At 36.8% G+C, this 27999-nt stretch overlaps 1 protein-coding gene across 1 annotated transcript; it reads right to left on the bottom strand.

Annotated features, from left to right (window-relative positions):
- Positions 1 to 19: 19 nt before the first annotated feature.
- On the bottom strand, positions 20 to 27995 carry LOC308690090 (uncharacterized protein). The gene is made up of 3 exons (XM_081364362.1): positions 27941 to 27995; positions 23813 to 23953; positions 20 to 1507 (listed from the first exon to the last, which is right to left on the bottom strand). The coding sequence occupies exons 2-3, from the start codon at positions 23895 to 23897 to the stop codon at positions 324 to 326; spliced, it is 1269 nt and encodes a 422-aa protein (XP_081220488.1). The 5' UTR covers positions 23898 to 23953; positions 27941 to 27995; the 3' UTR covers positions 20 to 323.
- Between the last annotated feature and the right edge of the window lie 4 nt (positions 27996 to 27999).

Here is a 27999-nt window from a genome sequence, read left to right on the forward strand (position 1 = left end):
TGTAGCAAAGAAGATGGTTAAGTCTAGATACAGGTGTTTATAAATACATGACAAGAAAACAAAAAGCTTAAAATCAAAGTATAAAGAACATAGGAATGCAAATAAGAGTAGTGTTACAGAACATGGATGATCAGATTTTTGTGGCAGTGTGAACACTGCCTTAATTCCACAGATACATATTTAAAAAGTTTCCTTTAAGTGTGAAACTCTTTCCACAGTTTGAGTTATTACATGATTTTTAAGGTAATTCCAATCTTTGAAACAAAAGTTGAATCTTCACATGGCAGTTAAGGTTAACTTTACAACTGAAACTCTTTCCACACTCACTCAAACGTGTTTTCTCCAGTGTGAATTTTCATGTGATTCATAAGATTTCCTTTTTGTGAGAAGCTCTTCCCACACTGTTTGCAGGTGTAAGGCTTCTCTCCAGTGTGAATTCTCATGTGGCAATCAATGTTTGATTTATGTGTAAAACTCTTCCCACACAGTTTGCAGGTGTAAGGTTTCTCTCCAGTGTGAAGTCTTATGTGGCTTTTAAGGCTTCCTTTTTGAGTGAAACTTTTTCCACACAGTTTGCAGGTGTAAGGCTTCTCTCCAGTGTGAATTCTCGTGTGGGAATCAATGTTTTTTTTATTTGTAAAAGTCTTTCCACACAGTTTGCATGTGTAAGGCTTCTCTCCAGTGTGAACTCTTATGTGGCTTTTAAGGCTGCCTTTATAGGTGAAACTTTTTCCACATTGTTGGCAGGTGAAAGGATCCTCTCCAGTGTGAATTCTCAAGTGATTTTTAAGGCTTTCTTTATGGGTGAAACTTTTTCCACACTGAGAGCATGTGTACGGCTTCTCTCCAGTGTGAAGTCGTATGTGGCTTTTAAGACCTCCTTTTTGAGTGAAACTTTTTCCACATTGTTGGCAGGAGAAAGGCTTTTCTCCAGTGTGAAGTCTTATGTGGGAATCAAGAGTTTTCTTATTTGTAAAAGTCTTTCCACATAGTTTGCATGTGTAAGGCTTCTCTCCAGTGTGAACTCTTATGTGGATTTTAAGGCTGCCTTTTTGAGTGAAACTTTTTCCACATTGTTGGCAGGTGAAAGGATCCTCTCCAGTGTGAATTCTCAAGTGATTTTTAAGGCTTTCTTTATGGGTGAAACTTTTTTCACACTGAGGGCATGTGTACGGCTTCTCTCCAGTGTGGAGTCTTATGTGGTTTTTAAGGCTTCCTTTTTGAGTAAAACTTTTTCCACATTGTTGGCAAGAGAAAGGCTTTTCTCCAGTGTGAATTCTCATGTGGACTTTAAGGTTTCCGAGTTTATCAAAAAGAATTCCACACTGTTGGCAGGTGATATGACCTTTAGCAACTGTCTTTCGAGCTCTTTTTCGTGAGGAGGCCTCTTCGGTCCGTGAAAAACTATAAGATTTTTCTCCAGTTGTGAAATCATGATGTTTCACATACTGATATTTCTCTTTCATTTCATTAAGTTCTTCACTCTCTTCTTTCAGCTGCATCAGGGCTACAACAAAAAGGAAATACAAGTTAACACAAAGCAACATATATAAAGATTTTGACATTTAAAGCTTCAAAATCATCATGTATGCTATTTAAAGAGGTGTTACCTATAATCTCAGAACCTCTGGTTAACATATCACTCTGGAACATTAAAACTCTGAAGCGGGACATTATCAAACCTCTTATCTTAAAACAAGAAAATCCTGCACAATAATTGTACTTGCAAATATATCAAAATTAGTCCTTTAAGCGCAAAGTTTGGTCCCATGACTTTAATCAGGCATACAAAAAATGACTATTACAAAATTATCCAATCACTGCGTTTTTGACCCCATCGTGACACATCACCACCAACAACAATCAATGACAAGAATTTATCATAACATCACATAGAACATTTTTATTTTACATAAACAGATACATTGAAAATACAAATACCATTTTTTTATAACATCACATTGAATAACGCTTAATCATTTAAACCCATCGGTGATCAAGTCTGAATAGTTACTACAGAACTCTCAAGTTTTATCAAAATATGAACATGTGAACTGGTTGAAATGCATGTGTTTCACGGTGAATGCATGAGACTTGAGAGCCCTGTTACTCTCCAGAATAGCTCCCGTCTCTGTAAAATCATTTCTATAATGGTGGGACTTTAAAAAAAAGTTACAAATTACCTGTTTTTGGCACCTGATTGTGGCTACATCTCTCTGCATTTGCTATAAGATCTTTCGACAACATGGATCACTAGATTCTGTTGGATAGCTTCATTATTATGTTGGCATTTGTGGACAATAGCATGGTTTAGGTCCTGTCTATCTGACCGCTGCCACTTTAAGTGAATGAAAAACTATGCCACAGGGCTTAGTATGAGGGCCTCTGCTTTTCTTTTTATATGTTTCCCCTGAGAGACATTATCATTAGATTTCATTATGTTATGCCAATACTACTCAGTTTTTAGAAACATCACAACTCCTTAAGTTAACAGATGGAATTCATGAAAACAAAGATGTGATGTAATTTTCCACAATTAAATTATGACAAGACAAGGATGTTAAGTATATGACCAAAAACCTCCACATAGGATACTAGATCTCAGTGGATGTACTGTAACATGTTAATGTACTGTAAACATGTTTTCTATAGTTAAGAATGTCTCTGTTTATCTAAAGTAACAATGGTTCTCTGAGAGGAGGGAACGTGACACTCTGTTCATAGCTGATGTTATGTGGAAACCTCTTTCTCCTGGAATACTCAAGCCTGCACATACTGTGCATCCCCTTCCAGGGAGGAGGGTCCAGCTGTGGCTTGGGCGTCTTCTACAGGTACAGAATTTATAAACGCACATTGTTTACTAACTAACGGAGTTTTAGCTTTCTCACGTGAGGATTCCTTGGATTCAACGCAGCAGGTAGTAGCTAGTGCTAGCATGGTGAGAAAAGTAAGTTGAGCTTGGCTAATGTTCCCCATATATCTCTAATCTATAGCTACATCTGTCAATTTTGCCAAGCGGCCACAAGTTCCAGGCCACAAGATGTTTTGAGCAAGGATGCCAATTTCTCCACTGCCCCTTTTGCCCACTTTATAAGGGTTGACTACTCAAAAGTGGAAACACATTTACAGTCACGTCTGAAAGCAGTTGTACAGCATGGAGGTATGTTTACTGATTGGTGATTCATTGGTTTAGATTAATAACCTTTGTGTTGATGATATGAAGAAGGTGAGGACACTAAGCCTGGTCAAGAAGGCACTTGTGTTTGGACCAGTTATTAAAGCCTGCTTTGTTTGTTACCTTCCTTTCAGAGTTTGTGATGTATACCTGCAAATGTGGCTGCAGAAAGGAGTCCTACTACCACTGCTGTGCTTGTATTCTAATGTTTCAAAGAAAAAAAAAACTGCTTAGACACCTCAGCACATGCCACCCTCAGCCAGCAGAAGGCCAACGCCACCCTCAGCCAGCAGAAGGCCCACTGCACTCTTTTTCACCTCAAGCCTTAGAAGGCCAACTGAACCCTATGGAGGCCACGGTAGAAGCCCAGCTTCACCCTGTGGAGGCTATGGTAGAGCTTCAGCAACCAAAAAAAGCAGTTGGCCTACGTTCGAGGGTCAGAAAGGTTAAGTGCACAAAGTGTGAGTTAGTGCTGAATAAAAAAAATGTAAAGCAGCATATGAGACAACACCACTCAACTGTCAAGGAGGACATTACAGCCGACCGTCATCTGGCATGTCATCCAATAGAGATTGAAAGGGGAATATTCCCTGTTGTAAAGTCCTTCAGCAGCAATAGTGCACCCATCCAGTACAGAAGCAGACGTTGGGGGCAAGCCATCAAATTCGTTGTGAGCTGGATGCCTGTGTTTGCAACACTGAGGTGATGCACAGGAGTGGGTTTATATCCTTTGATTGTGCCCATCTGCAGTCCCTGCAATACTGCCCACCACCCCTCAGCCCTCACATAGAACTAAGGGAGGATGTTCTTAGGGACATTGTCAGTAGCAGGTGGTTCAGCGAGGAGCGGAAGAGGGCATGTCTTTTGAAAAAAAAATGGTGGAAAACGCTGAAGGGATCCCCTTCAGTGTTGAGGTGGGAAGCTCTTTCTCAAGAAGATATGTTTCCGTTTATGAGGCAAATCTGTCTTACTATAACAAGTTTGGCAGATTGATGGTCATGTTTGACACAGCAAATAACACGTGGCATTGCCATTGTGTTAAAGCCAAACAGGCCTGTGTCCACAAGGCCATTGCAAAATGATACTTTTTCCAGACAAGAAAGGAGCTCTTCACAGCAGATGAGAGTGAGGATACTCAAGAGAGTCAGGACTCTGAAGACAAGGTGGAAACTGTCACCTCAAGCGATTTTCAGTATCCCCCTCAAGATCAGGACTTGGGGTGAATTGTTAGGTACATTCACAACAAGAAAAGGCTTCCTGCAGACTTGCCTGCAAAGGTGTATGGGTTGACAAGTGAGACAGAAGTGCCTAAACATCTGATACCCAAAGAGTGTGTTTGTCCTGAATGTCCTGGCGATCTTTCCCTTGGTGAACCTCTGATCATCAATAGATCAGCAAAAATCATCACTGTCAAGGGAATCATTGAGGGTCTATGTCATGTTTAAACTAAAATTGACAGTTATTATTCCTTTTCCAAGTTGTATATACCACTAAATGCCCCAATGATCTACTTATACAGAAAAAATGCAGTAGATGTGGAATGATGGTGCTATACCAGGAATGGGGGGATGGCTTAGATAACTTTATTGACAAAGTCATTCTAACCCTCCATTTTTGCCTGTATCTTCGGAACTGCCTCCAGGTCAAATGTTCAAGAATTTAATATGTGAAATGTATGTGATTTATGAATATTATGTGACCATATTGCATGTTAAATGCAAAACTCTGATATTCCATATCTTTATGCACAGTAGGCCATTCATTAAGCAATCAGAACTCAGGTGCAGGATGAGGCTTCTAAGTTGACAGTCATGACATTAGACCATTAAATACATAATTGGAACTTTCCCAGTTGCACACTTGCATGGAATTACTTTTTCTAATTTATTATTGATGTTTTATTCCAGATTCACACAGCTCTGGGTCGAGACATCGAGACATGGGAGCTGACGTCGGGACAGCAGTACCCAAACAAAAACAGCCTAATACATGGATACCTACATTTTGAAGCACTGAAGTACCATGAATATAACTTATCTTGTGTCCGCTGTGGACATCACCCTCCTGTGGTGTTCATGGATCTCCACAAGAGCTGTGTCTTCAGCTTGGCAGGTACAATACAGGTTTTATTTGCATGGTGAACCCCTCCACCCCTCCACCCTCCAGGTGTCCTAACTACAGTATTTTGATATTTATTTTTATCTTAGTCAGTGAACTAGAGGATCCACCAGATGGATTTGATGGGGAGGTAGACATTGAGTTCTGGGACTCTCTATGTTTAGAGACGATTGCACGTGGTTTTGTTCCAAGCAAGTGACTTTTTAAATATAATGTTTGTTTATCATGTTACCCAGAGAGATATAATTCCTTTGTAACCTTTTTGCCCTGTCTTTCTCACTCCACTTTCAGAATTACAAAGTTAATTTTGAGCCATCGATGCAGACTATTTTTCTTTCAAGTGATAGGGTAAACGTACCTATTAAGCTCACCAAAATCTACATTGAGACATTTTTAGTGCACAAGATATTGGTTTTAGTACAAGAAGTTATTTTAAAATAAAATATCAATCTCTCACACTATAATATTTCATTTTATTTTAAATGACAAAAGTATTTCAATTAAGATGTACATCATTAAATATAAAAAGTCTGGCTGTGCTTAATGGGTACGTTTTGTACCCTTTAAGCACACCCCTGTTCCCAATAAGCTCACAACAAGTTTTATTAAAAATTCTTGTTTATTTTAAACAACCTTTTTAAGGAATAATTGAAAAAAGTTTTATTTGAAGGTACAGAGTCAATCACAAAAAAACAGAACACTAAAATCAAGCAACAAGGCATTCAATTTGATCAGGTAGCCTATCCTATTCATAGTGACGTGTCATTCAAACTCATTGCAACATCTAGACTAGTCCACGTTCAGCTATGTAACCCATATTGAAAAATCAAATAACAAAACAAACCAATGTGCTCCTTAAAGGGATACTCCACTTTTTTTGGAAATAGGCTCATTTTACAACTCCCCCAGAGTTAAACAGTTGAGTTTTACCGTTTTCGAATCCATTCAGCCGATCTCCGGGTCTGGCGGTACCACTTTTAGCATAGCTTAGCATAATGAATTGAACCGGACAAGACCATTAGCATCTCTCTCAAAAAAATGACCAAAGAGTTTTGATATTTTTCCTATTTAAAACTCGACTCTTCTGTAGTTACATCGTGTAATAAGACCGACGGAAAATGTAAAGTTTAAATTTTCTAGGCTGATATGGCTAGGAACTATACTCTCAAAATCGCACCTTTTCATTTTCCGTACGTCTTAGTACACGATGTAACTACAGAAGAGTCAAGTTTTAAATAGGAAAAATATCGAAACTCTTTGGTCATTTTTTTGAGAGAGATGCTAATGGTCTTGTCCGGTTCAATTCATTATGCTAAGCTATGCTAAAAGTGGTACCGCCAGACCCGGAGATCGGCTGAATGGATTCGAAAACGGTAAAACTCAACTATTTAACTCTGGGGGAGTTGTAAAATGAGCTTATTTCCAAAAAAAGTGGAGTATCCCTTTAACTCTCTGGGTCAGAGCTTTCCTGTCTACTCCAAACTTCTTGGACAGATACGACAGGTTTCTGATGGCTCCTTCTTTGTATGACATGCCTCTTTCATCTTTGGGCATACACTATAGTTTCGTCTAGCTTTTGTCATCTTAAGACTGTTAAAATAAGTTTATTAATCATTTTTTTGAAGATTAACAGTGACAACCATCAGTTAATATTTAAATTCTGATTATTAAGTATTTACATAGACGTTTAATGTGGGTGAGCTTAAAGGGAGCACACACTGTGCTTAATTGGAGCAAAAACATTTTTTAATTAATAAATATTAAATTAAAATTTAAAGGAAAATATTTAGCTAAATTAATAATCTAGGTAATGTATTAAGTTTATACCAATTTTAATATGAACAACTATTATAGACAATATCTATGAAATTATGCTTTTTCTAATTGATGTCACACTGAAGCTGTGTGATTGTCATAGTAGTGCACCCTTTAAGCTCACCTAACAATAATATGAATTCTTTAAAAATTACAGCAGTTTAAAACCACAGACTATCAATAAAATGTAAAATTATAATATTATGGATTTAAAAGTACAAGCCATTAATTCCTGTGAAGTAATATATTAATGTAGCACACAATCTTATACAGCTAGTAAGCTAGCTATGTTCGTAGCATCTGGGCTATGTTGCTAAAACTATCTTTTAGATCTAACTGTAATTATTTCCCACATCCAGGTTCCAGGTTATAATATTTAAAAGTCTAAACATTAATCTCTTAATTTTGCAATAAGAAGATGTACTTCTTCAAAATAAAGGCTTAAACATATAAAAAATGCACATCTGAGGGGCTCCTCTTCTGGTGAAAGTTTTCAGACAGCTTTGAAAATAGCCGCCAGACAGTGTGAACACATGGACACACATATCTCAGTGTGCAATGGTCTGATTGGTTTAAAATTACAGGAGGTATATAGTAACAAACACATCAATTGGTTAATACATCAAATAGGATAATACATTGCTGTTTCTTTTTATAATCTGAGCTCCAAGATGGTAGTGTGCTTAATGGGTACTTGAGCTTAATAGGTACGTTTACCCTAAACAAAATCCTTTTGCGGTTAAATCCAACAAGGATCCACCCGCAAATCCAACAAGGTGCACAATACGGAGCATGAAAAGGTCCACTCAACAAGGCACCCAAAAGAACAGACAGAGATTGACGTAACAGAGGACAGGCTACTGGATGAAGTATCCAATTTGAAGGTAAACAGGTCTATGTGTTTTTAGTACCGAAACCCGGTATTAAACGGCCCCCGGTGCTGAATTATGAAAGACCGCTGGACGTTATGAAAAAAGCTCGGACGTTATCGGTTCTGCTGTCGGTACTGGAGAAATTAAGAAAGTACACGTGCTATTTATTATTGCTATTAAGAAATTATTATCTTGCAAATTTAATCTCGCCACCCACTTCTATATATAATAATATTGAACCATTTGTCTGTGATGCATTTTTGCTAAAGAGAGAGAGTGTGTGTGAGAGAGCGATCTTTCACAAGGAGCCACGGCGCGCACAACACAACAGCCCTGCTTAATGAATGACGATGAGGACAGAACTAAACATTCAAACGGTTAAACTTAAGATCTTTGATATTAAACTAATTTTATTTCAGATTTAGATTTTGGCTTCCAATGATTATAAAAAAGATGATATTTGAGGTGTAACCATTAAAAACTAAAGCCTTATTCTGTCTAGCGCAACTTCCTTCGCCTTTACAGCAGTGCGCTGTCATTTCTCCCTAAAACCCAAACGTAACTTCAGAATCTGCACGATCTGTGATTGTTGTAAAATGTAGTCTATACTGTTGCTAAACTGCGGGACGCGTTTGATAATAAAAGGCTATTAAAAGTACCAAAATTGATGCAATAGACGCTGTTCCAAATGCAGCGCGTGCTCCGAAACACACCGCAACGAGACAAGCAACGTATATTTTGGGCTTCGTGTGCGCATCTAAATGATCAAATATACACAAAAATGTCAAAATGGACGTCTTGGAGATTCACTTAAACAGTTTATTCACTTAAATACAGTTTATGTCTTAAATGGACGTAAATAGTTGGGAGAAAATATGGTGTAATAATGATTAGATCTGCATTTGGTCTTAAAGAGGCAGCAGTCTAATAAACCTGCTGACGATTGCTCCATTAATGTGAATCAAACAACAAAAGGCAAAGAGAAAATCAGTCGCAGCTCTTGAATGAATAATTTTAGCTTTTATAAGCTTTAATCTATCTATGATAAACTTTGCAGTGTTATTTTACATCTGACTTTATTAGATGTCTTTTTCGCCCATATTACTTCTGAACAGTAATGCCAGTAGACATTACTGAAATTAAAGCACTGGGTATATAATTTGTATATTTGTTTTATTGTATACTTTTTTTTTGTTTGACCATGTGTTTGTACTTTGTTTTTGGTGTCCTATGTCTTCTGTATATAAAACACAAAACCCTGCACCCTTCTGCATAACATACATGTTTTATTTGTTTTGTTAAAGCATTGCTTTTTCTTTTTCTATAGATATTTATTTTACATGTCAAAATATAAAGCAATATTAATTATGTTCTAAATTATTTTTTTCCCTTTTTTTTAATATAACAAAAAGAAATGATAAGAATACTGTTAAAGTACCAGATCGATAAGGTGTATCGGTTAGAGTAGTAATACCGTTAAAACCTTAACGATACCCATCCCTAGTGTTTTTTTTTTGTTTATTCTATATAATCAATATAGCTAGTATAAATGTGTTGACAGTGTACACCTTTATTTTGGTAATCTATTACAGGTCCATGCCATCCGAAAGCTCTGCAGCGAGTGCGGAATTGATTCCCAAGGTTCCAAAATAGAATTGGTTCTACGGCTGAGAGAAGAAATGAAAACCCGAAGCAAATTTGATAAAATCTTTCAAAAGGTTTGGGGAGGATCTGGAAAGTAAAAAAAAATGTCCCAACAATGTTGATCTTTTCTCATTAGGTGACTGCTGGTAATTTATTTGGACTTCCTTACTTGTTCTCCTCAGGTGGCTGGGCTGTTGTTATGTGCCCCTGTGGACAGGTTGTCTTGCTAATATTTAACATTAGGGCAGAAAGTCCAAGGGACTTCACTGATTTATAGCTATCTTGGAAGCACATGCCCAACATATGCATATATAACTTTGCAAGAGGTCTAAGAGCCCGAGACGATGCCTTTCAGCCCTCATGAGGGTAGCCTGTTGGACCCCAGCCATGAAAACATACAGTACGCATCCAATGGTCACAAGAAGATCAAGGAGGAATTAAAGAAGCTTGTGACTCCTGAAATTCTGCTGTGTCTCAATGAGCATGGTCAGGCAGAATTCTGTGCCTCTCAGCCAACAGAGCTTAGCCCCGACCCAGTTGTTGCCACCTCCTCTCAGCCAGCAGAAATGGAGTTTAGCTCAGACCCAGATCTTTCACCACCCTCTAAACGTAAGGAACATTTATATATTTTATGCATTATATTAGTGATTGTGTATATGTATCCAATAACACGTTTCCTCTCATTTTGTCTCATCTCTTCATTTTGAATTAGGCTCAAGGTTACAGGTGCTCTCCTCAGCTGTTGACAGTACTAATCCCAACTTTACAGTTGCTAATTGGAAACGAGAACCAAACGCAAGACTCTGTGAATTAGTAAGTTTGAGATTAGTTTTTCTGAATTAGAAATTTTAAATATGCATGCATTTAGGGCTGCACGATTAATCACAATTTACATATAATCGCACTTAAATCAATTTGGCTTATCGCGATTTTGAAATTGCAAAGGCTGCAATTATTTGTTATGCGCAGCTTGTCATTGATGTACGGCTCTGTAAACGCTGCTCCATCTGAAAGCACTGTGAGTTTGAGTCACTTATAACGTGCATTTGAAAAAGCAACACGCGTGAAACATCTTTCCAAACACGAGTATCATTTATGAACCTCTTGTCCAACAAAAGACAACATTTAATAACATGCATTTACTCCAAACTCACTTCATAACGACAGTTGAGCATCCTTCTGTGAGATGATGTGGCTTCTTACACAGAAGGCAGTCATGTATTTATAAGTCATGTTTAATCAAAGGCGTTCAGATGGAGCATTATTTACTACCGATCAGCCGCACTCCACTGACAAGCTGCGCATAAGATAATCGCAGCCTTTGCCAAATCGTGTGCGGTTTTATTGCGATTAATCATGCAGCCCTACATGCATTCATAATGTTCTGTATATTTCCCCATAGCTGGACTATGTACTGGATAGTAAGGGTGACCCTAAGGAGGAAATTGTCCAAGCCCACAACTCGATACTCACAAGGTCTGACTTTTGGACTCTGGGCCGAGATGTTGAAGCAACGGTAAATCTGAACCAAGTGTGTTTAACTGTATTTCCTCATTGTATGGGATTATTAAAGGTAGGGTAGGTAGGATTTTTATAAAAAACTTTTTTTCAAATTTGTTTAAACTGTCTCTATATACCAATACATAATTAAAATGTAAGTGCTCTGAAAAAGAGAGTATAAAAATCGAGTGACTGTAGACCTTTTAATCTACAATAATCTTTAATAATCAATTTTAATCTTTCACTTTCACTTTCACTTTTCATTATTTCCATTCAGGACGAAACAATTGATTGGTTTGGGCGACTGTCACTCACTCTCGCAACCATGGCTACCACCCCTGTTGCTAGATCTGCCCATATGCGCACGCACCCGTTTGATTTGAGGAGTGCAAGAGGGGCGCGGAACCTACGAAGAGTAAAATTATGGCAGAGAAAGAGCATTCAAAATTCAAAGCACCTGCATATGCAGTCAGCGAAGGCAAACAAGGCAAAAACTACTTCCTTGGACTCTGGTTGCCCGCACTCTTGAACGACCTCCTCTGCTTCGCCCTCGACCCCGGACCTGTCCTCGAAGCGGTACTTGTCTCCGGAGTGTAACGTTAGTCCTCATCAGAGTCAACCATGTTTTCATCACGGAACCTCTTACATGCAAAACACCGTATATGTTATGAATCTTACACGAAATTCCCCTTCATCACAGTTTAACTGATGGTAATGGAAAAATGTGTATCAATGCAACCTGTTTTTAGCTTTGCCTTATAAATATAGCTCGTTACCTACAAATATAGCTCGTTACCGAATCAAACAAAGTATATTTTAAACTTTACCAGTATCGATATGCTAGCTTGATAGTGAGTACTAAAAGAAATCTTATTTGTTTATATTTATAGTGATAAAGTTAGGTATTTTATTACATGTGATTCTGACATGATGTCACTGCATGCACTGCGCTCCTTCCTCTCCACTCGTCTCAGGTAAATAAATGCGCCGTCTTCCAGCTGAGCCTGAGCGTTTGGCGTCACGCGTTCATGTGTTTTGGGGGCGTGGCTTTGGAAGGAGCTCAGAAGGGAGGGGGTGGAGTGAATGGAAATAATTAGCTGTGTTTACAACAGTTGTGAGAGGTCTACAGACACTTGATTTTTATACTCTCTTTTTCAGAGTACTTACATTTTAATTATGTATTGATATAAAGACAGTTTAAACAAATTTGGAATGTTTTTTTTTTTTGAAAAATCCTACCTACCCTGCTTTTAATTATCTAATCATTGTTTCCTTTAAGATTGCAAATTTTTGTTTCAACATTATCATCAAGACTGCAAATGCACATGTAAGTTACATTCATTACATTTTACATGATCTGTGCATTCGTGTTTCCTGACTGTATACTTTTATGTTGCCTACACAAAGTATGTGATATGCATCTTTTTTCATATAAAGGGCATTGCAACCATGGCTGTGGATGCCTATGTGGTGGTCACCTGGCTTCTTCCATATGAGGCTTAGTAATGTAACAAAACTTGTACCTCAGCTTTAGCCTCATGTTTAAGTTCCTCTTCGAACTCTTTTTGTTTTCCTCAGTGTTACTTGGCATCCAAAGGTGTGGTGCTTCTCCCTGCCTGGCAGCCTGGGCACTGGACATTGTGTGTGAGTAAACCCACTTTGACGTGGCTTTTTTATCTGAAATACTGTGCTGTTATTATTGAACACTCATCCAATAGGCTATGGAAATAACTCAATCCATAGCCTATTGCATTTCAAAAGATTTGCGCCCCTACAGCATGGTAGACAATGAAGGCTTTCGATATATGATGCACATAATATATCAACAAGTTCTGTTGAATGGACTGTAGTTGCCACAGTTCAAAAAAGTTCAAAAAAGAAAGGGCCTAATTTTAGGAAGTTCAATGTTCCCAGTCGAGTTCACATTTCAACAGTCAACCTGGTAGCTAAAGTACTCCTTAAACCACATTTAGCAGTATTGTTTGTATGATCTGACTACAGCACTTTAAAGCTAAATGTAAAAGCTTTTTTTATTTAAATTTTATTTTAAACTTGAATTAAATGTATTTGAAAGCTGGCCAAAGCTTGGCACTTTGCAACTTTTAAGGTTTTATTTTTGTATGAAGACATATAAAGTAATATCAAACTACATTTAATTTGCTGTGCTTCTTTTCTTTTAAATTGTATGTCTACTGCAATCACATAGGAAAAAGTAAACTACATTTACCTACTGTGAATCGTTTTTTTAATCGAATCTTGAGCCTAAAAATTTATATTGAATCGAATCGTGACATTTTCTGAATCGTGCACCCCTAATACGTTTTATAAGTCCCTACTAGGAATTGCTGCTACTCCCAGGTCACTTTTAAGCACTGGGAGGTGTAGTTCAGCCCCATTTTTAAACCATGCTCTTAGGGCTCAAGGTGGGTATGTGTAGTCATAGTAGAGATTCAGCAATTCCTAAACAGGGTTTAGTGTTAAATTTGAAAGACATGAATTGCAACTTACACGTCTTCCAAACCTTTTCAGTAACCTGGCACATGCTGTGTCCAATGGACCATGGAAGGCTTTTTACTTAGCTTATGAGGTTAAACGTGTGGCTGGAGCGCTATTCATTGCATTTAGTAGAGTAGCATACACTGGTACATAGGCAGGCCCCTTGATTGTTTATTATGATTTGATGAAGAGATCCTATGTGACGCTGATGGACCCTGGTCACTGCTAAATGCAAGTTTAAAGCGCATTGTGTTGCACTTTTTGTATGATTAAAGCTACAAAATGAGGGTGGATATCAGTAGGCATCATATAATAAGAATCATTGAGAATAAATCACACTCCCCTTTTACCACCACAGGGCGCATCTCCCCAGCATCAGAGCAACAGCTGTGGGGTGTTTATGCTGATGGTGAGATGCATTATTTTCAGAAATGATGACTGACGCCCGTTTCACACATACTCTGTGTGCAGTGCGCTATAGTGCTTTCACATATGCTGCGTTTGCAGTGCGTAACTGATCCATGGCTTTACCACAAACACACACTTACACAGAAGTTATGCAGCAACTTTTATTAAAAAAAGTTTTGTCAGCATTGCGATTCTCTTTGTGCACATATACACTCTTTAATGTAAACACAATTTAAACAACGTAGGCCTATTATTCCATGCTTTACTTCTACTTATATTAAGTTGCTCCTGCAAGTGGTCAAATATTTAACCATGTACTTATATTAAAAACACAAACATTTTAAATTAAAACTTAAAATTGACAAAAAACAGTCGACTCTCATGCCTTTTCTTCTGCATTTAAATTAATACAATAAATCTTGCATATCACAAAGAACTTGTTTTTCCACCTCCACGAATGAGACAAGTGTTGTTCATTATGTCGCCTTGTTGAGGTAAATTGTAGTTTTCCTTGCTTACCCTGGTCTTAAAGTAAAAAGATGACTGTGAAAAAAAGTAGTATGTAATTAAATATGGTGAGATAACTACATTTTCAGGTCAATCTGTGTTCATTTTGACCACGAAACAAGCGCGGTCACTTTAATTCAGCATGTGTAGCACAGCAAAAATAGAGCACAGCTCCTGGAACAGATCGCCGGACTGCATTCGCGTGCAGTGTGAAAGCTCTAACCTGTTAACATGGGTACGGAAAAAAAATACGCACTGCAAATGGAGTATGTGTGAAACGGGTGTGATGACTGGTTTGCAGAACAACTAACACATTTGTATGTTCATTTCAGTACGCAATGTATGCTACCCTCCAAAAGCCATATGATTTCTGTGAGGTGTGTTCGTTCAAATCTCAATCAGATGTGTAGCGTGAAATATAAGGCTTTTAATAATTTAGTCCTATCTGGAGGCTACAGTTAACATGAACCAAAAGGCCATACACCTAACTTTGTCTGCAGGTACTGTACTTACTAGAGGAGATGGCTAAAATCTGTAAAAATGTACACTGCCATAGTTCCCATCAATGAGTAAACAGTACTGTAACATGTATTTGTGAAGACGTGTTGTGTCGACGTCAGGCTGTGAAGACATTTAAAGCATAACTTTACTTTTCAGGCTCTCTATCAGGAGATGGTGGTGTGGGCTGCTGCTGGAGACCTTTACATACTGCGTCCATATTTTGCCATTTAATTATATTTGGTGCTCATGAAGATGGAAGCCAATATACTGATCTCTCTCTCTCTTTCTCTAGCCCTGCAGGACTAGCTGACACACCCATCTCACCCTCTCCATCTCCCCATCTCAGCCACACCTTCCAATCTCAAAGCTGAAGGAATTGGCTGAGCGCACACCTGGTGTTGAGGCACATAGCTTATGGCAGGTATCTGATTGAAGATGTCTGCCTAGCATAGTGGTGGGGGAAAAAATCAATTCTGTTCAGTATTGCGATATTTTGCGCACGCAATTATATCGATACAGTAGTGCAAAGTATTGCAATATTTAATTCTAAAATTATCTGTTTTACTTTTGGGTTATAGGGCTGTGACGGTGGGAGTTTTTTTCCACTGCGGTGGTAATGGACCAACTACCGGCGGTGGTTGGGGGGTTGTTTTGAGCAAAAAAGTGTTTATTTGAGCAATTCTGTCAAAGAAACAACACACAAAAGCCTGTAAAGTATTGAAATAAATATCAGTAAATATTGGAAACTTAATATAATAAAGTTAAATCTATTAAAAAACAAAAACTTAAAATAAAAAAACAATTGTTTAATACTTCCACACAAAGACGCGTGATACTCTGCGCTTTGAGAGGGATGTGGGACACGAGCAGGCGAGACCATCGATCTCTTTTCGGATATCTTCATGTTTTCTACTTGTTGTAAAAGGTATGAAGAGCTAATTTTATCTTCCACAAGGGCAAGGCATTTAGGCTATGTTTGATATTGCGCTGCCAGAGAAAGCAAAACTAAAATCACCCAAATAAGCTTGATGCGCCTTACCAATTAGGCCTACCATATCTAATAACAAGCACAAACTGTGTTAAAAAGAATTTGATGTACAAGTAAAAATGTAGGCTATCTGTCCTACAGCGTTTTTCTACTTTACCACAGTAAAGAATACAAATATAATAGGCCTAATTAAAAGCAAACCAAGGAAGAAACGTTTATAATCCCCTACGAAAATGGGTGAGACATGAGTGAAGATTTGGGAAAAGAAACAAGAGATTCCATGCAGGGATGAGTCACGATTTTTGAAGATTCGATTACTTTATTTAATTATAGAATATCGAATAGGTTGTGCGATTATTCTCTAAAATAAAATCTCCATGTTTTCGGTGCTGATGCGGTGGTGACGCGTTCATGTAACCAGAGGGTGATGCTGCCAATAACACATAAGCGGCATTCAATAAGCGGCATCCACACTAATGCACAGTTCTCTTTTGAAATATAAGATGTGGTTTGTCCTGTTTGTTTAATCCCTCAAGACATAACTGACTGTGTTTACATTAATTTCGCGTCATGAAAGCATTTTGAGATGTAAGTACATTTAACCAGTTATACAGTCACGCACAGCCGCATGAGCGAGCGCTCTTCACAAAGCACGCATCAGCATTTGAAATTTTAAGCCTTCTGTCAGTGAGTTTCATATTTTTAACAACAATCCAAATTTTTCAATCCAAACAACATAAATTATGCTTTCATAGAGCATTTGTAAGGAAAATACCAGCGGGCAAGAATGTGCATTTGCAAGCTTAACATCAAGCAAAGCAGGCATTTCTCACAACGCATATCCTGTGCAATGAAGAGTGCGAATGTCACTGTAATTCACTTCAGCCTTTCCAAACTTTATTACATATTATTTTACGGAGGTTTGAGTGGTGTGTTGGAAGCAAGCAGAAAACAGGTGTTTCTTAAACACACGCAGCATCATAGCGCATCTGTGGTGAAAAACTATGCTCATAATACAGAATAGTTGGAAAAAGAGAATCGTATTGTATGACCAACACAATATTAGATAGATTTAACATAAACTGTTTTTTCCTGTATGCCAGGCCTATATGCATAGCATGCCCAGTTGATGTTTCCTCTGCAGACTGTTTACTCTCGTGTGTCACGTGACCAGGGTGTAATCACAGCCTTTACGTTAAAAAATTGTGTTTTATCATATCGCGATATTATAGCAAATGCAATTAATTGTTCAGCTCTACTCTAATCTACATAATACAATAAGCTTCAATGAAGAGACTCAATGTTCCTATATTACTGAGTTCAAAAATGATGTTTTAGAAGTAGTAACGGAGGCTTGGGCTCAACTGTTAAACTGTCAAATTAGTATTTTTACTCCAAAAAATGGTTTTAAGCCACTCATTTACATCTTTTGATGTAGTGTGTCGGTGGGAAATATCAGTTTACATTTCCAAACATTTATTTTGCCATTAATTGTAATAATCCAGTGAGATTTTTGAATGAACAAGGAGTCCGACAACAGCCGGTGCTCCACATGGAGATCTGATCTCACAATCGTTAAATTTATCTAAATCCAGAAGAACGGTAGCAACGACTCCAAGACGCTTGTAGAAAGCAGACAAAATGAGTGCTTTAACGCATTCAAATTATTTAAAGGGGTCAATTAATTATTGTTTTATTGTTTCAAAATGTTTCCTGGGGTGCACTTATAATGTTAGTATGATTTTACTTAAAAAAAAATTCATAATTTAGAAGGCATTTTTCTTAGCCTGATTTTAGCCTCTGACTTGAACACTCTTTTTGAAGGGGCGTGTCTGTGTGAGATTTCAGTGTAAACGCCCACTGCTGTGATTGACTAACAGCTTTGTAAATGAAATAGCTAGTATTACATGTGGAACTCTCTCGAAAACTTTTAGCATGTTTTTATTATTACTGCTCTCAATGTTATCTACTCGTGAAAAGTGATAATTAAAGTGAAACTCCCTTCATTAGCGGATTTCTGGCGAGGGGGTAATCTCTACAGCTTGCCGTTCCCTAAAAAGGTCATCACAGGAAAGAAGTTTCTTCGGATCTGCCGCTCCCTTCACCTCAGTAGCATGGTGGACGATGCTGGTAATGAGCAGAGAACAGGAACATCACAATTTGATCGCCTCTGCAAAATAACGCCACTGTACATGGAGGTGAGGGATGCCTGCAAAAGGAACTTTCACCCTGGCCAAGAAATTTCCATTGATGAGAGGATGGTTACCTCTAAAGCACGTATTGGGCTAAAACAGCACATGAAAAATAAGCCTGTTCGCTGGGGAATATAAACTTTTTGTTCTTGCAGGCTCAAGCAATGGGTACACTTGGGACTTCTTTGTAAGCTGCAAGGAAACAGTGGCAAGGGGCTCAGTTATGAGTCTGTGATGGAGCTTCTTGACACAGTTGCTTGACACAGGCTACAAGCTGTTTGTAGATCATTTCTACACCAGTCCCTCTCTTTTCTGCGACCTCCTTCAGAAGAGGATCTGGGCGTGTGGAAACATAGGCACGAAAAGAATTGTTTTTCCAAAAACAAAAATAAATGTCTGGACTCTAAATCTCCCTGTGGCAGTATCAGATGGATCCGAAAGGACTCCCTCCTCTTTGTCCAGTGGCGAGACACAAGGGACGTGTTCATGTGTTCCACACTCCACACAGCCCATGCGGGGGACACTGTTCAGAGGAGAGTCAGAGATCCAGATGGGCATTGGGTGTTATGCTATTTGAAATTAAATAAAATATCTCATTGTTTTTTTTTACATGTCCAAACAGGTGGGGTGGATCTATCTGATGCCCTAATAAGTTACTACAAAGTCATCCACAAGACCCAGAAGTGGTATAGGACATTTTGTTTATCACTTCATGGACATTGCTGTTGTGAATGCCTTCCTTCTTTACAAGGACATCAAAAAAGGTAAAGGAGAGGTACCAATGCACCAGAAGGCCTTTAGAGAGACACTTGTTGAGGAGCTGGCAGCAGCAGACCAAAGTAAAGCAAAAGACACCAGTAAAGTTCTCCTCCTGTGATGTGCCTCTGTGCTTTGTCCCAAATCGGGATTGCTATAATGATTGGCATGTTGCCAATAACCTGTGCCCCAGTTGTGAATTACATAATTTGTAAATAGATTAAATACATATACATACATGTACATGTACATATAGTGTGAATTCTAATATTAAAGTGTTTTAATACCATAGCACTTGTTTTGTCTCTTTATTTATAGAAAGTTTGGTTTCAAGAATTGGAAGAAGAAAAAATAACACTATAATGTGTTTATGCTTCAGTTACTATGTGTCAGCAATTAATGACAGTGAATCTGCAGGCATCTGTTTACAAAAAAAAAATGAAGGCAGATTTTTTTTTTTTGGTCCTTTTTCAGTGTGTTCAAAGTTCTACTACTCAATACCAGTAAGAGTTACAGTGATTCTGAGTGTTCCCTTTCAAAAGAGACCAAAAGCATGCATATACTCCAAATGGTTAAAAAAACAGCATGCAATTTAATTTGGGTAAGCCTTTTTAAGCATTTTAGGCTAATTTTGCAGGATATTTGCAAATCTATGGCATCATATTAAGATATCAAGGTTGCAGTGATGAGCATTGCCATAGACATTTATGCAGCGATCTCTCATTGCAACTCGATTTCTGCGCACCAACGAATGCTTGCATCATTACTAACAGTGCAAACACAATGTTAATCAGAGATTCGTTGATTATTATGGGAGTTTTGGACTCAAGTCCAGAACTCAGTCAGTGATAAACGCACTGTTTGATTGAAAGCTACAGCTATTCTAAACTGAGCTTTTTTTGAGCGCTTTCTATATATCATTCAATCAATTTAAATAACAGATTATTCATACCCTACTAAGAGAAACTTGCAGACTGATTTACCAAAAAATCCAGTGAAATGTACCGAATACGAATAAATAATGTTCAGAGACAGTAATGAGACAGTCACATTGTTTAAAATAAACAACCACATTCCCAGCATTAGGATCCTTTAGAAGGTAATGTTATTTTTTGTCCAGTGACTAGTGCTCCAGACCCTGTGCTCTAAAGAGGCGGCCTTTCACAACTTTATTACGTCATAAAGAGGCATATTCCAGAATGAGTCGTTCGCTGTAGCAGTGTTGCCAGATTGGGCGGGTTACCAGTTTTGAATTTGATTGTGCAGGTTAAAAAGGGTTTGGTCGGGTGGACAAAATTTTGGCTGGTTTGGGGTCAGTTTGCGGTTTTCAAACATCTACATTTTAAAGTCTAATCGTCAATAAACAAAACTAAAGTGTGCATGTAGTCCATAAAATCAGTCATCATGTGTCTTTACGGGAATTTTACGTGTTGTGTGTGAATGCACTCTCTGATTCCGGAAAATCACTGGCAGTGTGAATGAACCAAAATCAAACGAACCGGTCAAATCCCAGGGTCACTTTATCCGTGTATTTTCCGGAATCTCTGTGTGAAAGGGGCTAATGTGACTTGATTTGACTTGAAATCGAATATGGGACGACTCTTGGCCATGGTCACGTGCACACTGGCTTAACCAGACATCTGCAACTTTTACACCATCCTGACTGCACTCTACTCATCCCTAGTTTTGACTGCTAAATTCTGCGTTATGTTCTGCAATGTGTACATCCGAGGGTTAAAGTCATCAGTTAATTTCTTGATTGGCGTTTTGACAGTGTCCACCTGGACATTTTAGTCATATTTGCTAATTCTCCTTAATTTATTGCCCTGTTTTGATCCATTTTCCTGGGAAATTAATACATTTTTTATTTTATTTTATTATCGTTATTTTGTTTTAAGGAGATACAAATTGTGATTATCAACCTTAAATGACATGGCAATAAAATTATATCACATTTTTTGGCAGTAATTTTTTATTTTTTTTTATTTTTTTGAGTGGGTGGGTCTTGGTGAGCTTGGTGAACCATCCCGATCTGGCAACACTGAAGCTGATTTTGGACTAACAAGGATGTTTTCAGTTTTGAAACTTTTAGGATATTCTTATAATAACCTTTTATATGTCAAAACCTCAAGGAAAATTGTATTTCTCAGTTCATGACCTCTTTAACGCAATTAACGCAGCATCAGTTTTTTCCTGTCATCCTTGGGCTGGGTACAGTATATGATCACACTCTCATTTATTCAAGTGCTATTAAACCATTCAAGTGTAATAAGGGCCATGAAACACCAAAACACCTTTTTTGAGATGTGAACAGATATGTACAGGCCAAAGTATGTGAGCAGAGTGGAGAGGCAACAATTTCCCCTCCGTGCTCACATTGGAAGTTAATAGAAGATGTGAAGGTCACAACTAGCACTGGTCGGTGAACCGGTTGCAGTTCCATTACCGATATGCATTTATTTTAAATACCGCTGCAAACAGCTGCTGAATCTATTCAATGGCCATGAAGAGTGTATTGAGAGTGGACCACTATTAACCTCATGCCCTTCTTACACTAATGTTAACAACTTTATAACCAGGGGTGCACATAAGTGATGCGCATGAGTAACCAAAATAAAAAATGTGCTAGGTAAGTTCAGACCACTCATTTGCGTACCGACATGGTTGACAGCTGTTAATGCACAATCACCGTTTTAGATAGACTATATAAGATTTCAAGGCAAAATAAATCTGCTGTGCTGTGGTTCACTAGGCAGTGCATATACTTACTTCCTGGAAACCCGTCAAAATAAATGCTTGCTGATTTTAAGTTTGAAAATGTTGAAAATTCATATAAAAATAAAACGATAATAAAGAAAAATATTAAAATAAATAATTTTTAAGTGTACAATAAATAATTGTATTTTTATTTAATACTAGTATGATCACACTATTTATTATTTTGTTTATGTTTTTTTTTAAACTAGCTAAATAAAGTACTACAATAATGCTATTATTTATTAAATTAAATTTTTAATTTTAAAACAAATTTTTACATAGTTATATTTAATGGGTCACACTATGTGCAGTGTGAGCACCAAACCAAATCTCCAGGTGCTCTCATGAGAGCCAGACTGAAAAAATGTCACCCCAGTTTATGACAACAATAAGACTGTAATATCAAGAAACATTGATTAAAATTAAGATACAATTTATACAAAACGAAATTCACTTTAAAAAAAGGCTCTCTACAAAACAAAACTTAATGAAGTGGTTAAAATCATGTCTGCCCACTCCATGTTGTTCCCTTTTAATATAATCAACATAGATGAAATAAAAAAAAAACATTATATTATTTAAACATAAATATGAAACTAAACGCGCCTTCTTTAATGGCTACAACATGTATAGTTGGCCTACAGTACAGAGACATTTAATGTCGGAGCAGAATTTAAACGAAAGCCGTCTTACCTGTGAGCATGTGGGGAAGGGGTGCGTTTTTCGAATAATTATTGAATATTATTTGTACTTGAAATGCCAATCCTTAATATTTGGTGTTATATATCCCTGTTTGAGGTCTCTGTGAAAGTTTTAAAGCAGTCTATTAGTGGCGCTTTCAGGGCGGTCACGTCCGTAACATTGTTTTTTCCTCATAAATGTGAACAGGAAAAATAAACTAAAATTAATATTTTATGTTCTATGAGACTCTCATATTTTATGAGACTCAACCGTTCTTCATCCGGTGGGTAGTTATTACTTTTGGTTTGTGCAGTGTAATTCACAGAATTACTAAAAAATATGTTGGCACCTAAAACTTAGAGATTTTTTTGTCATGTCCGTAATGAATATATATTTCCCTCATCTAAAATATAAAATGTGTGTAGACTGATATTTTTCTAATGTCTGGACTACTTTATTAAGGCATTATGGATGTATAAACAGACATTTCAATATATTGGTATTAAATGCATTTTCTGAGAATTGCAACTGCAAATGTCTGCAAATGTCACGTCCATAACGCTGGAATTGCCTTGATACTTTTTGCATTCAAATGAATTAAATAATTTTGCTTATAAATGTCTTCTTGTATCCCTTTATTAAGGAAAAAACTATTTTTTTGTAAATTTCCATTGCGCACCTAAAGATCTTACTGTGTGCACACCCGAGAAAAGTTAGCGTCAAGCCCTGCCCCTCTGAGTTTTATGATTATCTGAATATTATCTTCCATGTGTAATGTTTTGTTTTGACCCTCTGAATTTTAGGCCACATTTACACATAGCCGGGTATTTAGAGAAATTAATATTCCCCTCCTCCGTTTTCAATAATAACATCGTGCACACAACATCGTTTTCAAAAAAGTTGTCATTTACATCAAACCCGCATAAATACGCCGTCGAGCGTGACCAGTAGCCAAACAAACTGTAAACATAGGGCGCTCACATGACATTAAACCTTTTCTGGCACATAATATGACGTTTGAGAAGCTAAAGACCCGTTTCTCCCAGTTAACACGGCAACACATAACCGGCGTTATCAGAAATCTCCACTTTGGCTGGAGTTTTTAGAAATAATCATTTTCTGTGATAAAAACGGGGTTTCGTGTGAATGAGAGGCCAAACCGCAGGGAAATATCTGCATCTTCCCTTCATGTAAACGGGGCCTTAGTTGCTGTAACGTCCATGTTTTGTTACGGTTGCATAATTAAAAGTGATATAAATGAATCTTTTTCCTTGTTTCAGTTCAGAAGTAGATATTGGGTTTGTTACATGTGACCTTTTTCAAAAAATATCCTTAAATTTCTTTAGAGCTGGACATTTTAATAAGGATCAAATAATGAGTTCAGCTTTGAGACAAAACCAACCTGTTTGTGTCTCAGCATCTTCTTGTTTCACACTGATCGCTTCTTCAATCTTCATTTCTTTACTCTCCTCTTTAATAAACGCCATCTTTGTTTGTTCTTCAGTATCTTCACGTAGATCTTAGTTGCTTCACCAGAGTTTTTCTGTGTGTTTGAACAGTTTGACATGTTTAAGATGAGAATAATTAACAAAAAGAAAAATAAATCCAAACTAAATCTCTGTGTGTGTCTCAATCAGCTCTAGTTCAGTAGTTCACTTTCCTGTAGCTCAAGCAGTAGAGTGTTGCAACGCCAAGGTTCAGGGTTCAAATTCCCAGGGAAAGCAAGAACTGATAAGAATATAAATGTGTACCTTGAAATGCAATGTAAGTCGCTTTGGATAAAAGTGTCTGCCAAATGCATAAATGTAAATAACTGTAAATGTAGTTCAGTGCACTGGTAAGAGAGTCAGTCAGAGTGAGAGTTAATGGCCTTTAATGGAGTTAAAGTCTGAATATATAGAATTAAAGTCTGAATATATATATATATATATATATATATATATATATATATATATATATATATATATATAGAATGAATGTCTGAATATATAAAACGAATGTCTGAATATATATGGAATGAAAATCTGAAAATATAGAATGAAAGTCTGAATATATAAAATTAAAGTCTGAATATATATAGAATGAATGTCTGAATATATAGAATGAAAGTCTGAATATATATATATATATATATAGTAATGGTCAAAATTGATGGCACCCCTGATAAATATGATAAAAAATTGCTGTAAAAAATAAATCTGCATTGTTTATCCTTTTGATCTTTCATTCAAAAAATTCACAAAAATCTAACCTTTCATTGAAGTAAAATAATTGAAATTGGGGGGTAAATCACATTACGAAATAAATGTTTTTCTCCAAAACACGCTGGCCATAATTGTTGGCACTCCTAGAATTTTTTATGAGAAAAATATCTCTGAAGTATATTCCCATTAATATTGACCTTTTTTAGCACACCAGGGTGACTAGGAACATGAAATTGTCCAGCTATGACTTTTTGTTTCACAGGAGTTTAAATATGAGGAAGCACAAAGGCCAAATTCCCTGAATATAGAGAATATAGTTCTGATGTGCAGCAAAAGATTGTTGAGCATCACAAAATAGAAAGTGGCTGTAAGAAAATAGCTAAAGAATTGAAAATCCCCATTTTGACCATCAGGGCAATAATTAAGAAGTTATAATCAACTAAAGATGTTACGAATCTGCCAGGAAGAGGACGTGTGTCTATATTGTCTTAATGGACGGTGAGGAGGAAAGTTTGAGTGGCCAAAGACTCTCCAAGAATCATAGATGGAGAATTGCAGAGATTACTTGAGTCTTGGGGGTCAGAAAACCTAAAAAAACTACATCCCTAAGCCTACATCCCCTCATGTTGTTTGGGAGGGTTTCAAGAAAAATGCTCCTCACTCCTCCAAAAATAAACTCCAGCATATTCAGTTGTCAGACATGACTGGATCTTCAAAAGGGACCGGATTCTGTGGTCAGATGAAACAAAAAAGGGCTTTTTGGCAGCAAACCCACCAGATGTGTTTGGTGCAAACAGGGATGAAGAGTACCCCATGCCTACGGTTAAATTTACAGCTGGATCTTTAATGTTGTGGGCCTATTTTTTTTGCTGGAGGTCCTGGACTTCTTGTTCAGATACATGGTATTATGGATTCTAGCAAATACCAACAGATAAAAAATCAAAACCTGACAGCCTCTGCTAAAAATCTTATAATGGGCCGTGGTTGGATCTTTCATCAGGACAACGGTCCAAAACAAACATCAAAATCAACACAAAAATGGATAATTGAGGACAAAATGAAGCTTCTGCCATGACCGTCCCAGTTCCCTGACCTGATGAGTGGAGTGAACTGAAGAGAAGAAGCACCAACATGAACTTGTGAATCTGAAGGATCTGGAGAGATTCTGTATGGAGGAATGGTCTCTGATCTCTTGTCAGTTATTCTCCAAACTCATCAGGCATTATAGGAGAAAACTCAGATCTGTTATCTTGGCAAAAGGAGGTTGCAAAAAGTATTTAATAGCAGGGTGCCAACAATTATGGCCAGCATGTTTTGGAGAAAAACATTTATTTCATAATGTGATTTACCCCCCACTTTCAATTCTTTTACTTCAATGAAAGGTTAGATTTTTGTGAATTTTTTGAATGAAAGATCAAAAGGATAAACAATTCAGATTTATTTTTTACAGCCATTTTTTTATCATATTTATCAGGGGTGCCATCAATTTTGACCATGACTGTATATATGTATGTATATATATAGAATGAATGTCTGAATATATAAAATGAAAGTCTGAATATATGGAATGAAAATCTGATGTTATCAGCGCCATCTTGTGTTATTCATCTACTATTTTTTATACACATTTTGAACAATGAGTGAGTCCGCACGAAATTTAGTAGCATTAATTTTAAGTAACGTTCATCTAATTAACACCTTGGCGAATGCGTGTACGGGCCAAAATACTGGCAACCGTACTCAACATCGTTCTACTGATGAAGAAATTAATTCGCTATTTCATCGCGGAAGAGCGAATGCGGTGAATTCATAAGATTCATAAATTCCTTCGAGAATGATGCATAATGTTCTTTCAGCAACATGACTGCCCATAAGCGCTAAGAATGTTGCAAGAATGGAAATATGATCCTCGAGATGACGTGATGTAGACTCCAAATTGTTTGTTGTTTGGAGTATGACCAACTGTTGCAAAAAAGTCTTGTAGCTCACCAAAGTATTGGAAAATTTCAGGGAATTAGGCTACATTTTTAAATGAATCACAATTCAAAAGGCTAAAACAAGCTACACATTATTCAGTGAGAATTGTCAAATGTTCACTTTCTTTTCACATATTCACACTTTCACATACATTTAGACTTTCATTCTATATTTCAGACTTTCATTCTATATATATTCAGACTTTCATTCCATATATATTCAGACTTTCATTCTATATATTCAGACATTCATTCTATATATATTCAGACTTTCATTTGATATATTCAGACATTCATTCTATATATTCGGACTTTCATTCTATATATATTCAGACTTTCATTCTATAAATATTCAGACTTTCATTCTATAGCCTATAAATTCAGACTTTCATTCTATATTCAGACTTTCATTAAGACTTTCATTCTATATATATTCAGACTTTCATTCTATATATTCAGACATTCATTCTATATATATTCAGACTTTCATTTTATATATTCAGACATTCATTCTATTCAGACTTTCATTATATATAGGATATTCAGGCTTTCATTATATATATTCAGACTTTCATTATATTCAGACTTTCATTATATTCAGACTTTCATTCTAAATATAGGCTATTCAGACTTTAATTCTATATATTCAGACATTCATTCTATATTCAGACTTTCATTCTATATATTCAGACTTTCATTTTATATATTCAGACTTTCATTTTATATATTCAGACATTCATTCTATATATTCAGACTTTCATTCTATATCTTTCATTCTATATTCAGACTTTCATTCATATATATTCAGACTTTCATTCTATATATTCAGACATTCGTTTTATATATTCCGACTTTAATTCTATATATTCAGACATTCGTTTTATATATTCCGACTTTCATTCTATATATTCAGACTTCATATTATAAATATAATTATTTCCTGAACGGCTTGCCATAATATATAAAATACTTGATATATAGGCTATCACTTTCCTAAAAACATTGCATTTGGTTTGGTAAAGTTGTAATCACACGTTTGTGTTCACGTTGCATTTACACTGTTTTGACAGTATGCGGTGATTCGAATCACTGAATTATTATTCGTAACATTTGATTCAACTGACTTGTAGTTTCTACAAGCTCCGTTTCTCCATCACCACTCGCCAGTGACCGAATTCGTGTTTACAATAAACTGATTCATGACATTGGGAGAGAAATGAGACGCACCTTATCTATTACTCATGTGTGAATGCGCTTTACTGACAGAAATAACGTCCATTAATGTTAGATAAAGCATTTTCATTTTGATTTTTTAATCGATTTAAATACTAAATGTTTTAAAACACAAACCTTTCTTCAGCTGAACCACAACAGATGCACGAGCGGGTCGCACACTTATGATGTCATGA

This window comes from Scardinius erythrophthalmus (assembly GCF_964197995.2).
Source record: "Scardinius erythrophthalmus genome assembly, chromosome: 4".
Lineage (NCBI taxonomy): Eukaryota > Metazoa > Chordata > Actinopteri > Cypriniformes > Leuciscidae > Scardinius > Scardinius erythrophthalmus.

Bases quoted from the DNA above. Each gene is read 5' to 3' on its own strand.
- LOC308690090 (XM_081364362.1), bottom strand. From the start codon at position 23,897: ATGGCGTTTATTAAAGAGGAGAGTAAAGAAATGAAGATTGAAGAAGCG. The intron at 1,508-23,812 runs GTTGGTTTTGTC...TTTTTGTTGTAG, and splicing joins AGATGCTGAGACACAAACAG to CCCTGATGCAGCTGAAAGAA.